A 25,396-nucleotide genomic window follows, 5' to 3' on the forward strand; every position below is an offset into this window, starting at 1 on the left:
TGCATTCTGCTTAACTTGGCGCCAACTACTTTGAAGATGCAGCTAAGAGAAAAACAGCAGAAGGTTACAAATAGGGCATACCCATCATGCACAGCAATCATTTTCTAAAATGGAGTCACTTTTGCTAACACACCCAAGGTTAACACGCTCCCTACCTTTGCTTCTCCGCCTATTTTCGTTCCTCAAGTTACTTCCTCTTTTCAAAAGAGGAAGTACAGAACGAGCATGAGGCCCAGTGAGTCTGCTGTTCTAACGGCGCTGCTTCTGCTGCACACAGCAGGAGAGAGTAGCGATTCCGAGTTTTAAAAAACATCGGACTTAGGCCAGATCTACACTACTGCTTTAAAGCGCTTTATAACAGTTCTGAAAACAGTATAGGGAGTGTGTCCTGGGCCTGAACAGTTGTCAAAACTGTTATAAAGCGCTTTAAAGCAGTAGTGTAGTGAGGTTTTTGTTGTTGTTGCACAAGGAGGGGCAGAAGGCACACGGGAGGCAGGCGATGTCATGTGAGGGACCTGAGCAAACTCTGTGAGTGCCCAGTAATGAGCATGCAATAAAATGCTCATCGGATGGAGCTTAGAGTCGCTTCATCCAGGTGAGGGTTGGGCAAAAAGATGGCTGGGTCAAAGGCTAAGGGGGTTAAAACAAAAAAAACTTAGTCGCACAAAAGAGGGGAACCTATGCGATTTCGTCCTTTCTTAAATTTAAATGGATACTGTTTTTAAATCGATACTGTTGCTTTTATACTGTTGTTCTTATGTTTTAAATTTTGTATACTTTTAATGTTTACTGTTTTTAACTTTTGTAAACCGCCCAGAACACTTCGACTATGGGGCTGTATATAAACGTAACAAATAAATAAATAAATATCCCATCTTTCTACTAAAATCAGTGCTCATGATAAAAATACAAATAAGAGTTATAATTACAACTCAAATAAAAACAGATCAATAAAAAAGAAAGCCTAGAGTAAGGAGAGAAATTTATTTTTGAAGGGTGAAATTGGATCAGGAAGTGTGATCAAGATAAAAGCATTTGTTATTGCAATGGCCAATGGCTTGGTGCAAATAAAATTTGATTGATAGCAAAAGCATTCGTTCTCTCCAAGTAATGGAACATTTCTTGAGAGATTATGTCCAGTGGCTCTTAGAGTATTCATGAGCTGGTGTCAGTGAAGCAAGGCAGTGGGTGATTTAAAAGATCCTTGGAGGCATGATGATACCCTGCTTCTCTCTTCAAATTCATCTTCAAAGTCCTTTTTTGTAAAGCCTCAGCTTCTGGATACACATAAAAAAGGTTTGTGGAAACCCTGTCCCCCTCCCCAAGGTGAAAATTCTCCAAATTTTCCTCCCTCCCTGCGAAGGAGGCAGAAAAAGCAATGCCTCTTTCACAGGGAGAAAGTTGCTGAAAATAAGGGGCACGATTCAGCCCAGCAATAAAATTTATATTTATATATTTTAATTGTATATGTTTTTATCTTATAAACCACATTGAGTCCCAGTATTGGGGAAAATATGAGAATACTAATAAGTCCTGAATTCTCTAAGCAGTTCACAACACAATAATGTATAATACAGTATAAAAACCAATGTAAAACCAGTGCAAGATATATATATATATACACACACACACACACACACACACATAACAAAAAAAAAACATAAAACTTGACATGAAGTGACAAGAAATGTTTTATTTATTTTTTAAAACAATAATTTTAATGATGGTACAAATCAACTGAAGGATTTGAAAGACGTCACAAACTGCATACCATGACCTACTTCCAGAATTAAATTAAATTCATTGCGTTGTGGTGGGAAGGTGGAGAATTCTTTACAGGGACTCTGTTTTTGGTGGAATCCCCATAGAAGATGGAAGACCTAGCCCAGCTCTCTGTGTAAAACCTATTTCTGGTGTTGTGAAGTGATATGAAAGTTGTCATTGGCATTTGATTTGCCCATCCACTCACATATCCAAGTCATTGTGATGTTGCACTCAGTAAAGATCAGCAAGTGCAGCAAGCAAGGAACCTTAATTTTAAAAAAGGTAATGATGGCACCATGGTTTCCATTTATACACAATGTGGCAGCCCTTCAAACTTCTGATCAACGTCCAACCATGTATAGTTGCTTTTATTTTTACTTAGACAATCACAATCAATGACACACTACTTACATGCTTTAGATTAAAACTTACATGCTTTAGATTTAAAACTTATATGTTCATCTATCAGTATACAGTGAGCTTCCACTTAGGCTAGCAGTTCCACAAGCATATCAGTGATAGACTATTAATCATGAGTTTCTTTATTTCATTAGTGATCTTGTGGTATTGTTATGTCTGTTCTTTTTGATGCCTTTATTTTAAAATTTATTTCAAAATAAAATCAAAATTGCACAAGAAAATAATAATGAAAAGCTATGTATTTGAACTCTGTTCTTGGAATGTATGATTGACAGGTGTTTAATGATCTTGTATGATCTCTTTTGCAGGAACATCATCACTTTATTCATCTCCAACTGACTGTCTGATAAAATTGAAGCTGGATCGGTTGAGAATTTTCACTTGCTGTTTCTCATCATAACTATCTTGTTGAGACAAATTATTCATTGCAAGAATTAAAGGCTCTCATATAAACCTTCATCACCATTTCAGGATTCTTCATGGCTGCTGTCATTTCCTTGCTTATCCCTCCTTCATCCACACTGAAATGGAAGAATATAATTATAAAGCATCAACAGAGGACATGCTGTCGATCCTTTCTCTGCATTGCAAGGCGATATTGTGTTCAACAAGCTGATATGCAGCTGACAGCAATATGAACAAATCACAGTCTGAAAAGAGCTTATGAAATCACTTTGCTTATCATCTGGGTTTTAATGACCTAAAATAATGCAGTTCAACAGGGGTGCAGAACCCTTTTGGATCTGGGGGCCAGTTTCCCTCCTTCCTGGGATGCATCAAAAGGCTGTATGACATAGGGGGCTAGCCCGTCTCCCTGGAGCTCCTCCCCTGACATCACCACTCCTCTCCGTACCTCGCTTTGAATGGAGAAAGGGACTCAGACTTGTTATCTCCATAACAAACTCCGTAGAAAAGTTTCCAATAGAGTAATAAACACACTAAATTCAAACCCACTCTAAAAATTAAAATGAAAACGCTCTTGAGATAGGTAGTTGGAAGTGGACTGCCTTTGAGACAGTTTATGATGAGTGCTGGAGAATTAACAAATCAGAGTCACACACACACACACACACACACACACACACACACTTGTACAACTCAATGTAATTCATTGAGCATTTAAGCATCCAAAGCAGCATATTTAAGAACAGTCAAGAGAGAGCAACAAGAGTCATATTACAAAGGAGGCACTGAGGACTTACTCTGGTACCTGTAGATTACACTTTGAATGTTCTAACCCTTCACGTAGCAGCTTCACTCCTGTGTCTTCTATTGAATTCCCAGACAAAACCAGCTCTTTCAGCCTCTGGTTTTCAGTGAGAACTTCAGCAAGAGCCCTACAACAAGCTCCTGTCAAAGAGCAATGAAACAAGCTGCAGGGAACAGACACAAAGGGAGCCAATGGTGGATGAGTTGAGTTATGAATAGTTTCAAAAACAACAGCAAACCATATAAAAGGAAAAAGGGGGATTAAATTATTTGTTAAAACTAAAACTGGCTTTCTATGTTTAAATTTCCCCAAGTTAAATAGACAGGAAATGGTTATTCAAGTCAAACTGAAAACAAAGTTCTGATGACTTACTTTAGCACCTCTAGTTTACAGTCTGGATGTTTTAGCCCCTCACACAGCACTTCCACTCCTGCGTCTTCTATTTTATTCTGAAACAGACTTAATTCTTTCAGCCTCTGGTTTACAGTAAGAGCTTCAGCAAGATCCCCACAGCATGCTGCTGTCAAACAGCAATCCATCAAGCTGCAGGAAACAGCCAGGAAAGGAGTCAGTGACGGATGGGCTACGAATAGAGTTTCAAACATAATAGTTTCAAGCAATATGAATCAAAATAATGGCAATGAATTGGATGATTCCTCTGAAGCAAGGTTGCCCTTTTTGTTTTAATTTTCACTTTGAAAATGTATAGCTTACCAAAAGCATTGTTCTCCATGCTGATCTACATAGCAGAGCGTCAGAATTTGTCAAAGGGGAAACGTAATTGCCTTATTTGAAGTATAATTGTTTTACAGACCCAACACCCCCAATGCAATTTACATACAAGCAAGTGCTTTATACCTGCAAATGGTGTAAAATATGTCAAATATGCCCATAATAGTCCCATGACATAGTTAACAGCAGCTGCCATTAGCCTATCGTGCCTTTATAGAAGCAGAGAGCTGCCCCACATACTCCAGTGGATGTGCCAGGATGCTGAGGAAATCTGCAGGGCCCCAAGGAGCCCAGATTTTTCCATGGTGGATGGTCCCTAGATTGGATGTCAGGGGGAGGGGGTTCATCCATCCATATCTTATACATGTTGCAAAAAAAATAAACATGCTTAGAGCTCAGGAAGACCTTCTTGCCTGGGAAAGACTCAGCTGGAACAGGAAGCCTAAAGACTCCTTCCTGCCAAGATGTGTCCAACAGCCAGCTTAGTGGGCAGAGCCAGTCCAGGGCCAGAAGGTTCTTCTCTGAGAAGGCTTCCATATGAAGTGTGGTGGTGCACCACGCAGTAGCTCCTGACCGCATTCCCCCACCCACCCCATGCCAGGGCAGGGTGTACCATATCTGTATGGAGCAGGTTTTTCAGGGTAGGAGTGGTTGAACACATGGGTTCTTGCCAGTACATGCACATCGCTGGTTCCGAGAAATGATGCCCAGATCCACAGCCTTCCTAGTCAATGAGGATCTCAGTCTATTTAGAGTTCAGGACATGGTGCATGTGGTGTATAGACTTGTGAAGAAGCTTATTAATGTGAGCATGGATGTCTGCTTGAGCACAATTGGATAAAAAAAATTTCCCCATTTTTTCTTGTTCTCCCACTATTTTTTCTTTCTGTTTTTAACCTGGTGTCATGGGGGCATCAAAATGATATGGGGAATTGAGGGGTGTGAAGAGAACCCCCTATGCTTTGCTAATTTGTTTTAAAATTATTTTATTCGTATATTTTGGTAGATTTTTTTTTAAAAAAACTCTTAAATAAAAATTATTTTTAAACCTGTGGTTACGTTTTTCTGTTGTGTGCAGCAGGGTGCTGCTGGGGAAGAAAAATGTGGGTGCAAGGCAGAAGCTTTCTTTAATATTGCACAAACACATGCAGAAGCACACCACCCCATGCACATGCAGGAGCATGGCACACACTAACCCAAGCTGCAGCCTTCACGAGTATGCCACATGTAAACCCAAGGAGAAGCATACCAATTGAAGGGACGACGGGTTTGGTCTGCAAGGGCAGAAGACACCCCCACATCTGGTCCTTACAGACCCAACTGGACACATCTGGCGCCAAGGTGAACCTGCACCCAAGTGCTCACGGTCCCCATAAGCACTCAGGCATGGGTCTGTCCTGACTTTCAGGATAGTGCCATCCCCCCTGCATTAATGGTGGCCACATTAACGCAACAGATGGAATTGTGCACTTTCTGGGACTCCAGAAAGCACGCTTCCACCTCTGCTCCAATGGGGGCTTTAAAGGCCCTCTTAAGGCCAGGGTAAATGCTTACCCTTGCACTGAGGGCCTTTAAGGCCCCATTAGAGCAGAGGAGAAGAAAGCGCTCTTTCTTGAGCATCGAGAATGCGTTCAGTTCCTCCTGCCATGCTACCGGTGTCCACCATTACCGCAGCAGGGGGAATTGTGCATGTTCTGAAGACTCAGGAAAGCACACTGTTACCTCCCCCACTTCAATGGGGGCCTTAGGGGGCATCTTAACTAAAGGATACCGTTGCATTAAGGGGGCCTTTAAGGAGCCCATTGAAGCAAAGGGGAGGGGCAAGTGTGATTTCCAGAGGCTCTGGAAAGTGCGCATTTCCCCCAGACACACTAATGGCAGCTGCATGTTGCTGCAGAAAGTGCGCATTTTCCCTGGCCACACTAATGGCAGCTGCCATTAGTGTGGCCAGGGGAAATGTGCACTTTCTGGAGGCACCGGAAAGTGCGCATTTCCCTCCACTGCATTAATGCCAGCTGTCATTATTGCATTGGGCCGGTGTGAGTGGGCACTGAGTGTGGTGGGGGCTTGTGAGGCCTGGTTTATGGGGGTGGGCTGGAGCGGCGGTGGGGCTAGCTTTCGCTATTTTTGGAAATCCCCAACCAGTTGCAAACCTGGGCAGAAGCCATCAGCAGCTTGCCCAATGCAAACATGCCCCAGAGAGTGCCAGATGGAACAATACATGCAGCAACATGCAGGAACCCCCCACACCACCTCTCTCAAATCAGGAATTCACAGAATTTCTTATTTTAAGCAGCCACTGTAGCATCCTGAAGAGTAACAAAAGCACAGATTAAGTAGTCAGGAGATGGTTCTACAGAAAAGGGAGAATGGGTGACTTACAATAGCTTCGTTAGATAGTTGTTTGGATGTTTTAGTCCCTCACAGAGCAGCTTCACTCCTCCATCTTCTAGATCATTGCCAAACAGATCCAATTCCTTCAGGCTCTGGTTTTTAACGAGAACTTGGGCAAGATCCCCACAACAAGCCACTGTCAAAGAGCAAACAGCCAAGCTGCAGGGAACAGTCAGTAAGCAGTCACAGCTGAGTTACGAAGACATGTTACAAATCCAATAGAATTCAAAAGACTTATAATAAATTAAATTATTGGCTTAAGCCAAAACTGCCTTTCTCTCCTTAAGCTCCCATAAGTGAAACAGTTCAGGAGATGGTTGAACTAATACTGAAAAGGAAGGTCGGTGAGTTACCTTAACCTCTCTATTTTACAGTCTGTATGTTTTAGCACCTCACACAGCACTTTCACTCCTGGATCTCTTATTTTATTCCGAGAGAGATTTAACTTTTCCAGTCTGTGGTTTTTGGTGAGAACCTGAGCAAGATCCTCACAACAAGCTTCTGTCAAAGAGCAGTCAGACAAGCTGCAGGGAACAGGTAGAAAAAGAGCCAAATTTGGGTGAGTTACAAAGACATGTTTCAAAACAATGGATCATTTCATTCAAAATACTTGCAATGAATTTCAATAGTTTTTTTAAACTAAAATGTAACAATGCTTTCAATAATGTATTAGTTTTAAATGTTTTAATTAGTTATATGTATTTTATGGTGTTTTCATTTGTGTTGTACCCGCCTCGATCCAGAGGGAGAGGCAGGTAACAAATAAATATTATTATTATTATTATTATTATTATTATTATTATTATTATTATTATTAAGTAACAAACTGAACCAAGTTAAATAGTCAGAATGAAAAGAAAGTACTGATGACTTCCCATAGCTTACAGTTTAGATGTATCATGAAAGAGCAGCACACAGAGGCCCTGAGGACTTACTGCAGCACCTGTAGATTACACTTTGGATGCTTGAGCCCTTCACACAGCACTTTCACTCCGGTGTCTTCTATTTGATTCGTAGTTATGCTTAACTTTTGCAGGCTCTGGTTTTCAGTGAGAACTTGGGCAAGATCCCCACAACAAGCTCCTGTGAAGTGACATTCATAAAACCTGCAGGGAACAGGCAGAAAAGGAGCCAATAATGGATGAGTTACAAAACAGCAATGTACCATATAAAACAAAATTCTTGTCGTTCATTTAAATGAAAACTGATTATTTTAATATGTTTCTGTAAAAAGTGCATCTTACCAAAAGTTGTTGTATTAGTTGTATTATTATTATTATTATTATTATTATTATTATTATTATTATTATTATTTGCAGTCTATGTTTTTTTTTACATAGATGGAGGGAAACAATACTAATGGATTGGGGTGGGGGAGATATCATTTGGAATCTGAAAAACAGATTGCCCCTCTGCAACTGTGGTTCTCCGAGTGGTCACCTTTGCAGTCCTACAAATGAGTTCTGTGCCTGTGCAGCTAGACATAGACTTGGGGCCAGAGCCCAGGGCCTCGCAGCCCAGAACTACTCAAAGGACCACCCAGAGAGGGACAGATGGTGAGGGCATCTGGGCCAGAGAAGCAAACTCTATTTTATTCTGTCATAATGGTGCTATGATTTAAGTGAGTTTCAAATGTAAAACTGCACATGCTCAGAGTATTTTTAAAAAAATCAGGCTTGGAAGAGAGTTATTCTAACATATCGGGAATGTAGAGGCAGCTGAAAGCAAAGAATGTGGTTGTGGGATGGAGAGAAATGTTAATTTTGCCCCCCACAACTGCAGTAATACACATGGCCATCTAAAGTCCTCACCCCACCCCAAGACCATTAAGTCCAGGTTCTTTTTTTTAAAAAACTTTTTTTCTTTTTGTTATGTATTTAACAAAACAGAAAACATTGTGAAAAGAAAAATGAAAAAAGAACAAGTAATTACATGCATAGTAATAACAATATTCCATCAAGTCCACCAGGGGAAGAGCCTCCAGTATGGTGGCCCCCTTCCTATGGAACTCCCTGCCTCTGGAGGTCAGGCAGGCGCTAACTTTATATTCCTTTCAGCGCCTTGTGAAAATGTCATTGTTCCAGGAAGCCTTTCCTTAATTACCAGCCATGGTTCACAGTTCACCTTTTATTGTGCTTTTAAAAACCTATTTTAAGGTGTTTTATTCTGTTTCTATTGTATTTTATCTTGTACACTGCTCTGAAATTTTGAATGGGGAGTGGTATATAAATATTGTAAATAAATAAATAAATAAATTTAAAAAGTGGAGGGGGAGATTATGTGCAAGTTTCAAGAAGAGCAGACCAAATATCTATTAATCCACTTCTGAGTGGCGCTGTATTCAAATATTGATAACATTATTAAGTCCTCAGACCATTGCATTAGGGGAGTGAACATTTATCCTTCCAATTTATCCTGTCTAATAATAGTCTTTTGGCTGTCATGAGGGCTCAGAAAATCCATTTGGGCTGACTATGTTAACTTCCAAGAAATCAGTAAATAGTTTAGTTGGACATGAACATCATCCAATATTCAAGAGTGTTCCAATACAAAGTTTATCCATATTACAACCTCTTCCCAAAAGAAGTCAACTATAGGGCATTACCAAAACATATGGATAAAAGAAGCATTAGGTACATTACATTTCCAATGATTATGCAGAGTAGACAACCCCTTATTAAAAAAAATATTGTGGAGTCCAATAAATCCAAAACATTTTTTTTTCTGCTGAATATAGCGTAGCCTAAGATCCATGGATACCTCAGGTACAGACGCTAAAACAATGATTCATTGGTGAAGCAAAATTGAGTGCTTCAGTTCTCCAATTCCATTCCTGTCTTAGATCTTGAGTATCATATTTATTTACTGATAACAAGTATTTATATACATGGATCATGGGTAGATATGCCTGTTCAGCCAATATAAGTGTCTCTGATAACAATGGGGACTCTGAAGCTGTAAAAGTGGATGGGCCAAACCTAGATTCCAGCAATAGTTGCAACTGCACGTATTGCCATTCAGCCTTCACGGGTAGGTTGTTTTTTACATTTAAATCAGAAAATAACAAGAACTTATTGTCCAGACCCAAGGTTCAACGAATACTTAGCTGGACCAATGTTGTGCAGAGCAAAATTTGCAAACTTATAAAGCTAGGTGGTAACAGTTTTGACAGGAGGCCCATCTCCATTCCTCAAATCAAACACTCAAAGGGGTGTAGGTCCAAATTTCCCACTCAGTTCCTAATGGACCACTACACCAGCTATACAAAGCAGTGCTAGAGCAACAGGGAAGGAGGGTGGGTTGTGTGACTGCAAATGACCACTTGCACAGATGACCACTTGAACAACCACAGTTTCAGTGAAGGAATCTGCTTTTCCTCTTTGTGCACTTTCACATACGGGAGAATAGCAAGCCAAGTTCCCTAGAGGTGGGGCAGGAAGCAACCACCAAGCTCAGTACAGCCTGTCCAAAAGAGAGATCCACTTGAGTCTGGACACCCAAAGTGTATTGTCTGACAGGTGCCAACAGCTATCACCGAACAGGCAGGGCAAAAATTGGGGAGAGAAAGATTTCTCTGAGGAAAGCCATGGAAGAGGCATGTGTGTGTTTGCCAGACAAAACTGGCAAACATTTTGTAGCATAGCCTGATAGGGGATGAAGCCCAACTTGACAGGCAATAAGTGTGTAGAAGATATTATTGATCCACCCCCAATTACAATCATTGGTAATTCTCCTGACATGAACAGAAATGGAAGCAAGTAACCATGTAAGTCTAAACTTCTGCCTTATATTTTCGTTTTTCGAAAAACAAAACCTTGAGAATGGAGATGGGAGGCTGAGCTTATACTGTGACTCAAGGATGCAGAACATTAACGGGGAAAACCACACTCCTCTCTCCCAGAAAGATGACACATGGATCTGGCATGGAAAACCTACTAAGAACTGCATAGTCTTGCTCATGAGCCAGGGAGATAAAAGGAACCTAGAAAAGCAAACAAGAGCAGAAGTGCTGGAAGACCTGTCAGTTTGTTAGGCCTGCAAGAGTTAGAGAGAAGGGACCTGCCTTAAGCTTATTGAACTTTAAGGACAGAGTCATTTTTATGGTAACCACTATTTATTTTTAATTTTTTAAAAAAAACCCAAAAAAGGTCCAAAATGCACAAATTATCCATGGAGCACCCCTAGATGACACAGGAACTACGTGGTATGCCCACTAGCCACCTTGCACCAGATTGCTAGTGGGTATGAGTAAATAATCCATCATGGGACGGGGAACACCTGCTACATGACACACTAAGCCACTGTGGGTTGCATTACTTCACAACTCATCATGGCTTAGGATGATGTCTGAACAGGGTCTCTGAAGATAGTCAGAGGGAGATGTTGGATCCAAGCACTTATTTTTCCATGTTTTTCAGACTTTTCTTGAAAGTTATGTTCTGGCCACACTTTCACAGGAATATACCTAGGAACTTCCTCATTAGAGTCAGAGCTGACTTTCTTTCAGCTGGCAACTGAACTCCTGGGTAGCAGCAAAGGGAGAAAATTAACAGGGAGGTCTTTTCCCAATAAATACTTCCCTTTTTGCTCTTCTCTCCATAGATACTCACGTGAGCTTCTGCAGTCTGCAGTTAGGGTGTTTTAACCCACTACACAGTAGATGGAGTCCAAAATCTTTCAAAGAACATCGCAAAAACACTAGTACTGTCAGGGTCTGGTTGGTACAAAGAACAGAGGCAAGATCCCCACAACACGCTTCTGTCAGATCACATTGCCAAAACCTAATGCAAACAGAAAGAAGAAAAAGAAGATGTTTATTCACCACCTTTTCCTGTTCTGTTATCAGTCTCTATAGAGAATCTGAATTCTGCCTGCATTTGCACTGGCATTTTACTGTAAGAGCTACTGTTATATCAGTCCCTACAACTGAGAGACAAAGAATTGTACATAGGGGTGTGATCCGCTTCTCCTCAGACCAGAGAAGCAACAGCGAATTGGCCTGATCCGCCTTGCCCTGAGGCGGAGGAGAAGTGAGTCGGGGGGCTGGAGGGGCATGGTGAAAAGAAGCGACCATAGGCGGAGCGCTCCTCTTTTCGCAGAGCGATCCGCCCACCATTTGGGATTTTTTCGCCCATAGGATTGTATTGCGGAAAAGATTAGCGGATAACTTTTTTGTTTTTAAAGCTATCTATTTGAAACTTGGTGTGATTACAGAGTTGTGGGTGGGGGTCATTTTGAGCCTATTCTCAGCACTCTGTGTGGTGCGGTTTGCTTGCAATAATTTCCTAAAAAATAGGGTAAAAAAAGCGGGAAAGGTACCTTTTTGAAGTGCTGAGAGGCAGATTCAACTCCCAGTCATGATCACCTGATGAAGCATCCTCCAATCCCAAAGTTGGAGAGGGGGATAGGCAAAACAGGATACTTAGTAACTTGGGATACTGGGAAACTTCTCCTTCTTAGTCTCTGAACGGACTTTTCCCAGTGTTTTTTAAAACAGTAGCCCCACCAAACGCACAAACACAACCTGAAATCATATACTAAGCAAATAAATAACAGATAGGAAACACAGCACTGCTACCCACCCTAACCTTGGTGAACAACTGAATAGATGTGGTGCAAGGGGATGAGGTCCCCTAGGGCATGTGGACATGCCCAGTGCACACACTGGCCTGCCCTTGGAGGGTAATCAGGGCCCTCCAAAGAGTAACCAGTGGAGACTGGAGAAGCTAATGCCTGTCATGAGTTGAAGTAACAGGTAGCTTCTTAAAGACTGGTACTTACTTAGGGCCAGTCAAATTGGCATATCCCCCTCCCCCTGGGCACGTCCACTTTCCTCTTACTGGTAAAAGACAGATATAGCCTTTTTTTAAAAAATTCTTTTTGTTGTTTATTCAGCAACACTGCTGCTTTTAATTCCACCCCTCCTTTGTTTATTTATTTATTTATTCCAAATATATATATATATATATACACACACACACACACACACACACCATAGCCCAAGCTCTCCTGGTTTTTCCTCTTCAGTGAAGTCAGGCAGGCTTTCATTGTGGTTTAACTCCTTATTGTTGTTGTTGTTGTTGTTGTTGTTGTTGCTATTAATATAAATTAGTCCTGCTATTATTAACATTATTATTGTTGTTGTTGTTTAATAATGGCTGTGATCACAGTGCAGTCAATCAACTCTGAAGCAAGGATCACAAAGCTTTACTCTTATCCTCCTAGCCTCCTAGTTATGGGATGCAAAAGAAAAGGCATCTCTCTGTGCTGCTCCCACCTCACAGGGATGGTTTGCATTACTGGCTTTGAAACAATCCTTGGCTCACTTCCTTGTGCCCCCAGAAATGTCTGCTGCCTGCCTGCCTGCCTTCCCCCCAGGGTGCTGCTGTGGTGGGGCATCTGCCAGGACTGACTCCCCCATAGATCTATGGCATATCTCTGCCTGCCTCTCTGCCCGCCTGGTGCCTGGGAGCTGTACTACATGATGGGCTTTGTGGTTCGTGCCCACCAGCCTCCTGCATGCTTGCTCCCAGTCCTCCTCCTCTGTGCCCGCCTCGCAGGGTTAGTTTGCAATGCATTACTGCTGGCTTAGAAAGAAACAAGAAATCCTTGCCTCCTCCTCTGTGCCCACCTCGCAGGGTTGGTTTGCAATGTGTTACTGCTGGCTTAGAAAGAAACAAGCCATCCTTGCTGCACTTCCTTGTGGCCGCCTCACAGGGTTGGTTTGCAATGCATTACTGCTGGCTTAGAAAGAAACAAGCAATCCTTGCCTCCTCCTCTGTGCCCGCCTCGCAGGGTTGGTTTGCAATGCATTACTGCTGGCTTAGAAAGAAACAAGCAATCCTTGCCGCACTGCCTTGTGCCCCCAGAAATGTCTGCTGCCTGCCTGCCTTCCCTCCCTCCTCCCTCCTCCCCCTGGGAGCTGTACTACATGATGGGCTTTGTGGTTCAACCCCACAAGCCTCCGGCATGCTTGCTCCTCTCCCTGTCCTCCTCTGTGCCCGCCTCGCAGGGATGGTTTGTGTGTGTCTTGCTTTGATTATTATTATTATTATTATTATTATTATTATTATTATTATTATTATTATTTATATAGCACCATCAATGTACATGGTGCTGTACAGATAACACAGTACATAGAAAGACCCTGCCGCATAGGCTTACAATCTAATAAGTTGTAGTAAACAATAAAGAGGGAAGGAGAATGCAAACAGGCACAGGGAAGTGTAAACAGGCACCGGGTAGGGTAAAGCTAATAGTATAGAGTCAGAACAAACTCAATATTTGAAGGCTATAGGGAAAAGAAAAGTTTTTAGCTGAGTTTTAAAAGCAGTGATTGAGTTTGTAGTTCTCAAGTGTTCTGGAAGAGCGTTCCAGGCGTAAGGGGCAGCAGAAGAAAAAGGACGAAGCCGAGTAAGGGAAGTGGAGGTCCTTGGGCAGGCGAGAAGCATGGCATCAGAGGAGCGGAGAGCCCGAGCGGGAGGGGATAAGTCCTTCCTGCGCTCACTTAGACTTTTTGAAGTTCCAAATAAATTTTTCAAGTGTGGAAGAAGATTCATATTTAGGGTTATCTACTCCCCAATTCATGACATGTTGGGATTTCCTTTGAAATGGCCATGAATAAGGAAAGCCCATTGAGCTGTCTGCAGCTAATCCCTGAGATACTGGGGTGTCCGATTTTCAAAAATTCCCCAAAAACCAGGGGAGGCTTGGATTTGCTTGAGGCTTGGCATGCATGTGTATACGTGCATCAGGTGTCATGGTGCCTAATTCGACGTTTCTAATGTGAAAATTGATGGAGATATCGAAAGGGGTGTGAATTGGGGTTAGGGGTGATGTGTTAGAGGTTAAAGCCCCGCCAAAAATCAGGGGATGATGGGATTTGCTTGAAACTTGCCATGAATGTGGATGTGCCTGCTTCCAAGTTTTTATCTGTCAAAATGTCGGAGAAAATCCCATGTCTGAAAATGGGGTGTCCGATTTTCAAAAATTTCCCCAAAATCAGGGGATGCTTGGATTTGCCTGAGGCTTGGCATGCATGTGTATACATGGATAAGCTATCATGGTGCCGAGTTTGAGGTTTCTAACGTTAACAGAAAAAAAAGTTGTAGGCTTTTTTGGATTTCAATGCAAGCCTACGGGGGTGGGGGGAAGCGGAGCTCCGATTCGGAGCTTCGCAGTGAAGCGGAGCGTACCGTAGGCGGAGCGGACCCGATCTGGAAGTTGCGGATCTGGAAGAGAAGCAGATCGGGGGGTCCGTGCACACCCCTAATTGTACAAATTGGACATATGCATTAGGGCTGTGCACTGCATCGGTTCTGGATCCATTTCCGAACTGAAGCAAGCTGATTTGGCCTGTCTCAGTCCGAATCCAGATCGGGCCTGGACTGGGCCAAAGCTGGGTGGCGCAGATCAGACCAGACCTGAAGCACTTTGAGTTTCTTTTGCCTATCTAGGGTGATGGTGAGCCACTGCCCCCGCCGCCTGCGAGACTTACCTGACCCATCCGGCAGCCTCCCATCCTTGATGATAGCTGCCATTTTAAAGGAAAATTATTATTATTTTCTAGTTCTAATGTTGAAACTACAGTGGCCCATAAAGGGCCATTTCCAACAGGGGCAGCAGCTAGCCAGGTTCGGGACACAAGCAGGGAGTCCAGTGGACTCTGGATTGGCCTTGCATACTGGAACCCACAACATCTGATCTCGCTCCAGATCCAATGTGGGTTGGAATGGGCCTGAAACAGCCTGAGGTGAATCAGGGCCAATTCAGACGCCCCAAATCAGATCAAGGGATCTCTACATAGCCTTAATCTGCACATAGGATGTCACACATTTCAGTGTATAAGAACTGGGGGAAATGCACACATTCTCCCTGTACCACATATTTATGGAGTGGCTCTGTTTGGAAAGCATGTATCCCCATCATGCTTCTAAAGGCAAACAGATCCACCTCCCTTAAAACTAGAACATTATAAGTGGTTCCCTGTGAACACAGTTCAAGGAGAAAAATCAAATCATGTTTTATGGATATAAATTCCCGACTTTGAACTACAGTAAAAATTGTTGTTATTCACACAATCTGCATGTGAATAGGTGTTTCATGAGAATCGGTCAATGGTAAGGCAATCAAAAGGGATGATGAACTAACTCACAACTTTGAACTGCATATATAAGATTGTACTATAACCTTATTTCATAAATGGTCATTCAAATCTCTATGCTCGCTTATCCCCTGAAAAGTTGTGAGTAGTTAAAAAAAAAAAAAAAAACTTCCATTCCATTCTTTTGAAGGAGTGGTGGATTAATTAAGATGGTTTGTGCTTAGAAACCTGTCCGTCTGGGCTTTCTGACAATCCTAGGGGGGTTTCCAAATGCTAGGGATGGACAGACAACCTTGCACCTGCCCCCCATACAGACCCGCCCCCAGTCACCTGACCCCAGCGAGCAGTGCAAGGGCAGTCTGTGAGGAGGGTGTCAGTGGTGGGTATCCGGCTCCTTCTACAAGACCCCATTCCATAATCCTCTCCCTTTCTATTTTATCCTCACAACAACAACCCTGTAAGGTAGGTTGGGCTGAGATTCTGTGACTGGCCCAAAGTCACCCAGTGAGGTTCCATGGTCGAATGGGGACTAGAACCTGGATCTACCAACTCCCAGTCCAACAAGGAAGCACCATTTTAAGGTACATGGGGCTGATGTTGTTCCACCAAGCAGCAGCTTTCAATTAAGAGCTTATATGTTTTAGTGTCCACAGCCCCACCCAGGACTCAGCTGCAGCGCAACAGAGGCTTCTAGAAGAAGTCCTCCTTCTGAGGAGGACCCTACTCACACAAGGAGTCTTCATAAGAGGCTTCCTTTGCAAATGAGCACACCTTCTCACAGGTATTGTTCTGACCTGCCTCTTGAGGCACCTACACTCTCTAGAGCAAGGAGGTTGCTCAGCCCCTCCCTCACAGGCAGAGTTTCCTGCCTCTTGTGGGGATGGACCCATGGCCTTGTCCCCTGAGGCTCCTCCTGGCACAATCTTCTCCTCAATCCTGCTTGTCTCTAGGAGCTCTAGCTCCTCCTTAGACAGGAATTCCTCCAGCAGAGAAATATCAACCAGGGAGTTTGTGGTGATCTAGACAAAAGGTCAGTGGCTGGAATATAACTAGAAAATGAGCCAAGACTGAGCACACAGGCTAAATCTCACTTTCAAGTAGGATAAAACTTGTTGATCAGGATAAAAAACATAGCCTTCAGCATATTCTGATTAACAAACTAGCTAAAAGTGGGCTAGATGGAACAACTATTAGGTGGATCCACAGTTGGCTACAGAATCGGACTCAAAGAGTACTTATCAATGGAACCTTCTCAAACTGGGGAGAGGCAACGAGAGGGGTACCGCAGGGCTCAGTCCTGGGCCCAGTGAACTTCAACATTTTTATTAATGATTTGGACGAGGAGGTGCAGGGAACGCTGATCAAATTTGCAGATGACACAAAATTGGGTGGGATAGCTAATACCCTGGAAGACAGAAACAAACTTCAAAGTGATCTTGATAGGCTGGAGTGCTGGGCTGAAAACAACAGGATGAAATTTAATAGGGATAAATGCCAAGTTCTACATTTAGGACATAGAAACCAAATGCACAGTTACAAGATGGGGGATACTTGGCTCAGCAATACTACAAACGAGAAGGATCTTGGAATTGTTGTAGATCGCAAGCTGAATATGAGCCAACAGTGCGATATGGCTGCAAGAAAGGCAAATGCTATTTTGGGCTGCATTAATAGAAGTATAGCTTCCAAATCACGTGAGGTACTGGTTCCTCTCTATTCGGCCCTGGTTAGGCCTCATCTAGAGTATTGCATCCAGTTCTGGGCTCCACAATTCAAGAAGGACGCAGACAAGCCAGATTCCAGCTGGACATCAGGAAAAACTTCCTGACTGTTAGAGCAGTACAACAATGAAATCAGTTACCTAGGGAGGTTGTGGGCTCTCCCACACTAGAGGCCTTCAAGAGGCAGCTGGACAACTATCTGTCAGGGATGCTTTAGGGTGGATTCCTGCATTGAGCAGGGGGTTGGACTCGATGGCCTTGTCGGCCCCTTCCAACTCTGCTATTCTATGATTCTATATCCTTTCCACTTGCCAGCACAAGGCAATTTGTTCTAAGACTCTCTGCAAATGTTTTTATAAGTGACTATGGACTATTTTAACTGTTTTATATTGTATCAATGTATGCACAGACCTTGCTTGCTCTTCTCATTGCCAAAAAACATTTTATTTATATGTTGTCTCATGCAGAGATGTAAAATTTTCAAAAATTTTGAAGCCATGAAAAAAATGGAAATTTTCAGAAAAAATGAAAGTCACTTTGTTACTTTAGGAAAATAAAAAGTAATTATGTACAAGTTGGTTTGGAATAAAATTATCACATTTGGTATATTAAAAGTATAATGTATTCAAACAATTATTACAAATTGAATTTACTTTTTTAAATTTTTTACTTTTTTGTTAGAAATGGAGCTACAAGCTCCTGAACTGTAAGGAACCTCTTTGGTTTTGCAAGTTTATGAAGAGCAGGCAAAAAACAACTTAAAAACAGAAGAAACCATCAACATTAGTGACAAAGAATGTCAAGCAGACATAAAGCACCCATTCCCACAAAAGGAACTGAGAAAAAGGGGGCACCGAGATTCAATGAATATGCATAGGGTGACCATATGGAAAGGAGGACAGGGCTCCTGCATCTTTAACAATTGCATAGAAAAGGGAATTTCAGCAGGTGTCATTTGTATATGTGGAGAACCTGGTGAAATTCCCTCTTCATCACAACAGTTAAAGCTACAGGAGCCCTGCCCACTTTTGTATCTGGTCAAGAGGGCAGAGCTCTTGAGGGAATTTCATCAGGTGCTGCATGCATGCAAATGACCTCTGCTAAAATTCCCTTTTCTATACAACTGTTAAAGATATAGGATCCCTGTCCTCCTTCCCATATGGTCACTCTAAATATGCATGAAATTTAATCAGACTCATTTTCTGAGCTGGAGCTATCACTATCAGTTTCTGCTTCAATGGCAGTGCCCCATAGAGGCAGAAATGCATCTTGCTCTTGCATTTGAGAGTTGTAGTCTCGGTTTGCAACCCAGGACTTGCTTGTCCTCAGACTCATAGTAAAAGCAGATAAAAATTACACCCAGCTAAACCTAGCACTACAAAACGAAAATCAAAGATGACCACTTGCACTCGCAGAGAAAATAGGAAAATGGGCACAGGAAGCACTACACAGGAAGCACTACAACATTATACAGAACCCACAAATAAACAAAGAACAATCGTACGAATGGCTTAGGAAGGGCAAGTTATTTACTGAAACTGAAGGATTCCTAATAGCCATACAGGATTAAGTTATAGTGGCCAAGAACTACCAAAAATACATCATAAAAGATAACAGTGTAATGACAGATTTATGTAGGAAATGACATAAATTCCAAGCAACAATAGACCACGTAACAGGAGGATGTAAAATTCTTTCAGGAATGGACTATGCAGGCAGACACAATAATTCAACAACTGGCCATCAAATCCAACCTCATCAAACAACGTACACTATACTATACATAGTCACCCAAAACAGTCTTGGAAAATACAGATCATAAAATATACTGGGACAGAACAATTCATACAGACAAGACAATACCCTGCAACCAACCAGACATAACAGTTATAGACAAAAAAGGAAAAAAAAACACTCACCTCATCGACATCAATGACAAAAATGTTGTAGAAAAGAGGAATAGACAGAAAAAATATATACCATTGGCTATCGAAGTTAAAGAACTATGGCAACAGGAAAAGGTCACAATTATTACATTAGTCACATCAGTTACCAGCATCACATCCAAAAACTATATAGAAAACCTTCAGAAACTAGGCCTACTAAAATACATCCACACCAACTTTGAGAAAGCTGTCATACTTAAAACATGTTCAATAGTCAGGAAATTCCTGATTTAGTAAAAGACAGCATGACCTGGCAAAGCCCATTGAGTCTGTCTAGAAAAACCAGGAGTGAGGAAAAAAGAGGAGATGATGATGACGATGATGTTATTGAAAAGAATGACAGGACAAGATCGTGCTCTACCTTGAGAGCCTCAACATCTAGATTTTGGCACAAGGGAGAAAAGAGCAGATGGGGAGAAAAAGGGAGGCAGCAATAAGAAGGGGAAGTATAGGTGAGTGTCAGGGAAATCGAGCTTCCTCCATCCTCACACATCTCAGCTCTATTTATTGACCCAGTGGGAGGAGGGCAAAATCCATCAGGGCTGTAGTGCTCATGGATCTGTTGGGATAAGTCTGCAAATCGTTATCATAATAGAAACACCTGAGGTCTTATAGTACTAGCAACATTCAATAAAATGCAAGCAGTTTCTTACCTCAGTTTCTTTAAGTTACTCCTTGGAGACGTCATTGCTTTGCAAAGCTGTTCCAGATTTTCTTTATGATTCAGCTGCCTTTTGCTAAAGAGGGAGGAAAGAAATATTCTTTGTTGGTCTTAATGCACAGTCTTACCTGTTCCTTTATTTTTAGAATAAAATAGCTTTGCAGATTCCATATTTGTATCTTAACCATTATTACTATGGGTGTGCAAAGTGGGTCTTCACTACCTCAAAATCTGATCTGGAGCTTTGTAGAGGTGATTCTCTGCTTCAATTTCAGAGTGGCTCTCCTCTTCCCGCCTCATCAAATTACCCGTTGAAGAACTGTTCAGTATTCGGGTAACTGGTATTAACAGAAATGCTTACAGCTGCCTCATTTTAAAAGATAAAGAGATAAAACTGAGCATAGTGATAGCTCTTAAGGAGAGCTTTAGCCATGCCAAGTTTCAATCAGATTGGTTCATCCATTGATTTTTTAGGAATTTTTAATTGTAAATTACAAAAATACATACATTTGAGTAATTTTTATAGATAAAGAGACAAACTCAGCACAGTGATAGTTCTTAAGGAGGGCTTTAGCCACACCAAGTTTGAATCAGATCCATCAGATCATTCCATCCCCCGGTTGTGGAAGGAGCTCCCCAGAGAGGTCCGCCTGGCGCCTACACTGTACTCCTTTCGTCGCCAGTTGAAGACCTTTTTATTCTCTCAGTATTTTAACACTTAATTTTACTGTTTTAACTCTGTATTTTAATTTTATATCAATTTTGCTGCGTGGTTTTTATCCTGGTTGTGCTTTTTATACTGTATTTTGTATTTGTGCTTTTAACCTGTTGGTTGTTTTATTATGGTTTTAATTTTTGTGAACCGCCCAGAGAGCTTCGGCTATTGGGCGGTATCGAAATGTAATAAATAAATAAATAATTTATGCCTTTATTTTTTAAGATTTTGTTTTTTAAAATTCCCCGTTCCAGCCTTCTCCAACCTGGTGCCCTCCAGATCTATTGGACAGAGCCCCCCACCCTCCCCTGAAGCCAAGCCACTGAAATAAAAAGGCTGCCTGTACCTGATTCACATGTAGACGCTTTCTCACTCAGCAGCACTTTCATACTGTGGAAATGTGAATGATTGACTTCTATGAGTCCGAGCAGAAATGCTCCCCTCCCCCCACAGCCAGAATCAGCAGCCAGTTAGTGTTTCCCACTCCCCCAAACACTGCGATTGGAGGAGAACACAGTCAGGGACAGTGCTATGGTTATTCCTAATTGGTTAGCCACAGAAGTCAATATCAAAGCTACCCCTCATCCCACTCAGCATCTTCCAAATATGGAGATATTCAATTTAGACACACACAGAGAGAGAAGGAGAGGGAGAGCAGGATAATTCTGCAGATTTTAGAAACACGTCTCTGCTCTGATGGTAATCAATGAGTTAGGGTATTAGGGAAGCAGCCAATCTCTGCTCTGGAAGATCGAATGCTCTGTGGATGTTCACAGTTACCACATAATTCTGAAGCAGAGTGCGCACCCCTAGTGCATAGTTGGGCATATTTCAAAAAAGCTTTTAAGTCCACCAAAAAAGGATTGACTTCAATCCCCGGCTGGTCAACAACTCACCGCTACTGGAGATTTGCATCTTTTGGGCTGGGGATCCAAGTCAATCCTTTCTTGGAGGACTTTTTGAAATATGAGGAATAAAATTCAACGAATCCGCCTTTCCCCAATCATAAGCAACAATAAGCTGTTGTGATATTCTGATCCCGCAAAGCAGTTGTGAAAGAGGTCGAAGTAAAACCAGAGGCTTGTAGCTTAACCATTCAATTATCACTGTTATTGTAAACTATTTGAGTTTGGTACTGTTGACAATTTGTTCAGTTACGCTTGATTATTGTTATATAAAATGTTTGTTCACTTATGATAAATTTGTTTTCCACCCCAGTTGCTTTGATATCATTTAATATTTTAGCAGTTGTGTGCTGTTAGCATTTTTCCTTTTTGTCATACCCGACTGCTGCCTTTTGCATTGTTGTACGGTTTTTGTAATAGCCAGAAGTGCAGAATGAGATACTGCCTGACCCAGGGTTCAGCCAACTGAGAGTCTGAATTTTTCTTTTAAAAAAGGATTCTAGCCTTTATGGCTGCAAAGATGTCATTGGAAGTGTGTGTCATAATGCCTGCTGAAATCTCAGCATTTTATTTCTTTGATGGTGATGTAAAAAAAATGTAACCTATCCGTCCTCTTCTTCAATGTTTTTGACTTTATTTTACTACATGTGCATGGAGTAGAACATTAACAAGTTTCCCTTTCCAGACACACAAAACATGCTACTAACAAGAACCACAATAACTAAGCCTCACTTCTAACGCAGAGAAAAAGTTAGAGAGTGTTCTGGTGACAAGGAGTCATCCGAAGCAGACAAAATTCAATCAGAAATGGAATGGCAACAATGTAAAATGTAAATGATTTATACTTAGCTAACCGTAGTTCTGAAAGGAGTTCTTCTTTTTCTTTTTCCAGATATTGAAAACCTCCTAAATCAAGGAACTCCAAGCAACAACAGTGCTCTAGACAATACACTATTGCCATTGTTTCCATCTGTGACAAACCATGGCAATATAATTCAGTTATATGTTCCAATGCATGTTTCACAAAATGTTCATCTTGGATCTCATACAAACACTGGAAAATTTGTGCTTCTGACATTTCAATTTTCCCATTTTTAGTGGTGTTTTTCACCCATTCCAGTAAGACTTCTTTAATTTTAAGTGAAAATTTCCATTCAAAGATTTCTTTCAAGCTTTTCATTCTTTTCTTTTCATTTAAAAGACCAAAGATGAAGAGCACTGTTACTTCTAAATCATATCTTGAATTCTGGTAGCTTTCTAAAAGTGTCCTCACATCTTGATTAGGCTTTTCTGATCTCTGCCCTTCTCCTTCCTGTAGTACATAATGTAAAGCAGCAAAAAACTCCTGGAAGCTTAAGTGAACGAAGCTGTAGGTACAAACACATTCAATGTCCCTTATGAAAATATTCTCATTCAGAAAGAGGGGGAGGGAGTCTTCCTGATCCAAGCCGTACTTCTTGACTTCTTTTTCGCAAAATAGTATTTCCCGTTTCATAATTCCTTCTGCAGCTAAAGAACATAAACCTTTCCAGTTTCTTTGGCTTTCTTGCTTGGATTGGCTGTGATGGTACTTGAACAAACTGTAGAGATATTGCATATAGACTGCAGTGAGTGTATTTGATGCCTTCCCAAGATCTTCACCTCTTTCCATCTGTCCTTTCATCACTGTGCAGATGATCCAGCACACAAGGGGAATTAAGCACATCGTGAAGAGTCTCTCATTTTGTTTTACTTTTCTGAAAGCTTCTGTTGCTTGGTCTTCATTCTGAAAGAATTTGTGGAAATATTCCTCCCTGTCCTCCATTGAAAATCCCAGGATCTCAGCATAACGTGAGCACTGCAAGTACTGTTGGATTTTCTCCAGGGCTGTTGGTCTTGTTGTAATGATCAGATAGGATTCAGGAAGAAGTTTTTTCCGAAATAAACTGCTCAGAAGGACATCCATCGGCTCCTTCCTCCAGGGATCAGTGCAAAGGCAATCTTCCGGCTGATCGATGGAAAATCTTAATTCATCAAACCCATCAATTATGAATAGGAGTTTCTTTGGATTCTGCAATATCTCTTTACTTAACTCTTTAGCTTTATGTTTAACTTCATGTTCACTGGGCAACCATTTCAACATTATGTCTACAATACTCTTTTCCTCAGTACAGAAGTTCATCTCCCTGCAATGAATATAGAAAGCATAATCAAACATGTCTTGATAAAGCTGTTCAGAGGCCCAGTCAAACATGATTTTTCTTGCTGTCGTTGTTTTTCCAATTCCTGCAGCTCCTTGTAGAATAACGACTTGTGGAATCAGTCCATATTTGTCAGGCTTAAACAGCTTTTCAGTGGTGGTAGAAGAACTGGCTCTCTCCTTCATGATTTTATCATGTTCCCGTCCTGAGGCCTTGATTTCAAGTTCTCTCTGCTTTTCAGGACGGTGATTATCTACGATGATTAGATTTGAATATCTCACATTTATGTGCACATATTCCCCAAGGCGAGAATTAGGGTCTTTCATTGTTTGAAATTTTGTTTTAATATGGTTTCTGTAATCTAAAAGAAGGCCATACAGAATTAGAAATATTGGAAAGTCATTCTGGATAATAGAATATTATCTCTGAAATATTTCAATGAATAAATTGTAATACTTCATGGATTTGGTTTTGCAGAATTCCTTAATGTAGAATGATTCCTACCTGATATTCCAGGAACTTCGTCAGGACCAGCATCTGAAAGGGAAAGGCCATAAAATACAGGAAATGAGCAATGAGAGTTTGACGTAACTTCTTGGCTTTCACAATCTTCACAAAAGATTCATCAGGAGGCAGAATTGGGAAGAAAGGGAAACAGAGGAAGAAAACTGTTACCACACTCAAAGGTACCACCAGCAGTATGCTCAGCCATTCAGCTGCTGTGTGGGAATTCTGCTTATCAAAGTTAGTCAAGGAAAAACAAATACTGTAATTTGGAACGGTGTGCTGCTGGGCTGCAGCCTTGACCAGCTGCTGCTGCACTGTCTTCGTTTCCTGGGACAGTAGGGGGAGCTACTGCCCCCTCCCAGCACTGCTGCCTACCCACTGCCCTGCCCACAGCCGCCATCTGGGAGCAGTGTGGGAGCCCATCAGACTGTGGAGCCCTGGACATACATCCTGCAGTCTAACCCTAGTGGCACCTCTGATCACACTTGCTCAGGACACATATCTCTGCACACATCTGAAACCAACTTTTCCATGTGCAGAGAGTCGGCCCTTCTGGAAGAGGAAGGACTGGGTGGGGAGATAATTCCTCTGTGTACACTGATAGGGGGAACTTAGCTTCATTCAGCTAGGCTGGCTTGGATCAATGATTCCACCCAAAATGAATGAAAATGAGCAAGTAGAAACATTTTAGAGCAGGGATGGGCAACTTGTGGCTCCGTCCAGATGTTTCCCTACAAAACTTCCACAATCTCTTAGCATTGATGGGAATTGTGGGCCAAAACGTTTGCAGAGCCAAAACCTGTCCATCCCAGTCTTAGATAATATATTGGACCAATCTTTATTTTGATGAATTACATTTTGTCTTATTCACTATTTCTAAAAAGCAAACAAACCAGTGCCTGAAGAAATACATGACTAAGAAGTAAACAAACCAGTGCCTGAAGAAATACATGACTAAGAAGCATATGTTTAATGAAGCTCTGACTGATTGCTGGACAATACAACAAAATGCCTTTCTCCCTCTCTCTGTGATCTTTTGTTCATTGCAAGAGCTCTCTTTGCATAAGAATAAAAGAGATAGACTGGAGTTCAGAGAACACCAACGGTGGTTTAAATAGTCAATGGTTGATTATTTAAC

The 25,396-nt window shown here is 41.6% G+C and overlaps 1 protein-coding gene across 1 annotated transcript; it reads right to left on the reverse strand.

Moving 5' to 3' along the window:
• Positions 1-2,556: 2,556 nt before the first annotated feature.
• LOC134392595 (NACHT, LRR and PYD domains-containing protein 12-like) lies at positions 2,557-24,088 on the reverse strand. Its single transcript, XM_063117038.1, has 8 exons — positions 22,426-24,088; positions 19,944-20,027; positions 11,131-11,301; positions 7,456-7,626; positions 6,509-6,679; positions 3,767-3,937; positions 3,387-3,557; positions 2,557-2,705 (listed from the first exon to the last, which is right to left on the reverse strand). The coding sequence occupies exons 1-8, from the start codon at positions 24,075-24,077 to the stop codon at positions 2,603-2,605; spliced, it is 2,694 nt and encodes an 897-aa protein (XP_062973108.1). The 5' UTR covers positions 24,078-24,088; the 3' UTR covers positions 2,557-2,602.
• Between the last annotated feature and the right edge of the window lie 1,308 nt (positions 24,089-25,396).

Source organism: Elgaria multicarinata, chromosome 2, assembly GCF_023053635.1.
Source record: "Elgaria multicarinata webbii isolate HBS135686 ecotype San Diego chromosome 2, rElgMul1.1.pri, whole genome shotgun sequence".
Taxonomy (NCBI): domain Eukaryota; kingdom Metazoa; phylum Chordata; class Lepidosauria; order Squamata; family Anguidae; genus Elgaria; species Elgaria multicarinata.

Bases quoted from the DNA above. Each gene is read 5' to 3' on its own strand.
- LOC134392595 (XM_063117038.1), bottom strand. From the start codon at position 24,077: ATGAAAGACCCTAATTCTCGCCTTGGGGAATATGTGCACATAAATGTG. The intron at 11,302-19,943 runs GTAAGAAACTGC...TGTTTGCATTAG, and splicing joins AGTAACTTAAAGAAACTGAG to GTTTTGGCAATGTGATCTGA. The intron at 6,680-7,455 runs GTAAGTCCTCAG...TGTTCCCTGCAG, and splicing joins TGTAATCTACAGGTGCTGCA to CTTGGCTGTTTGCTCTTTGA.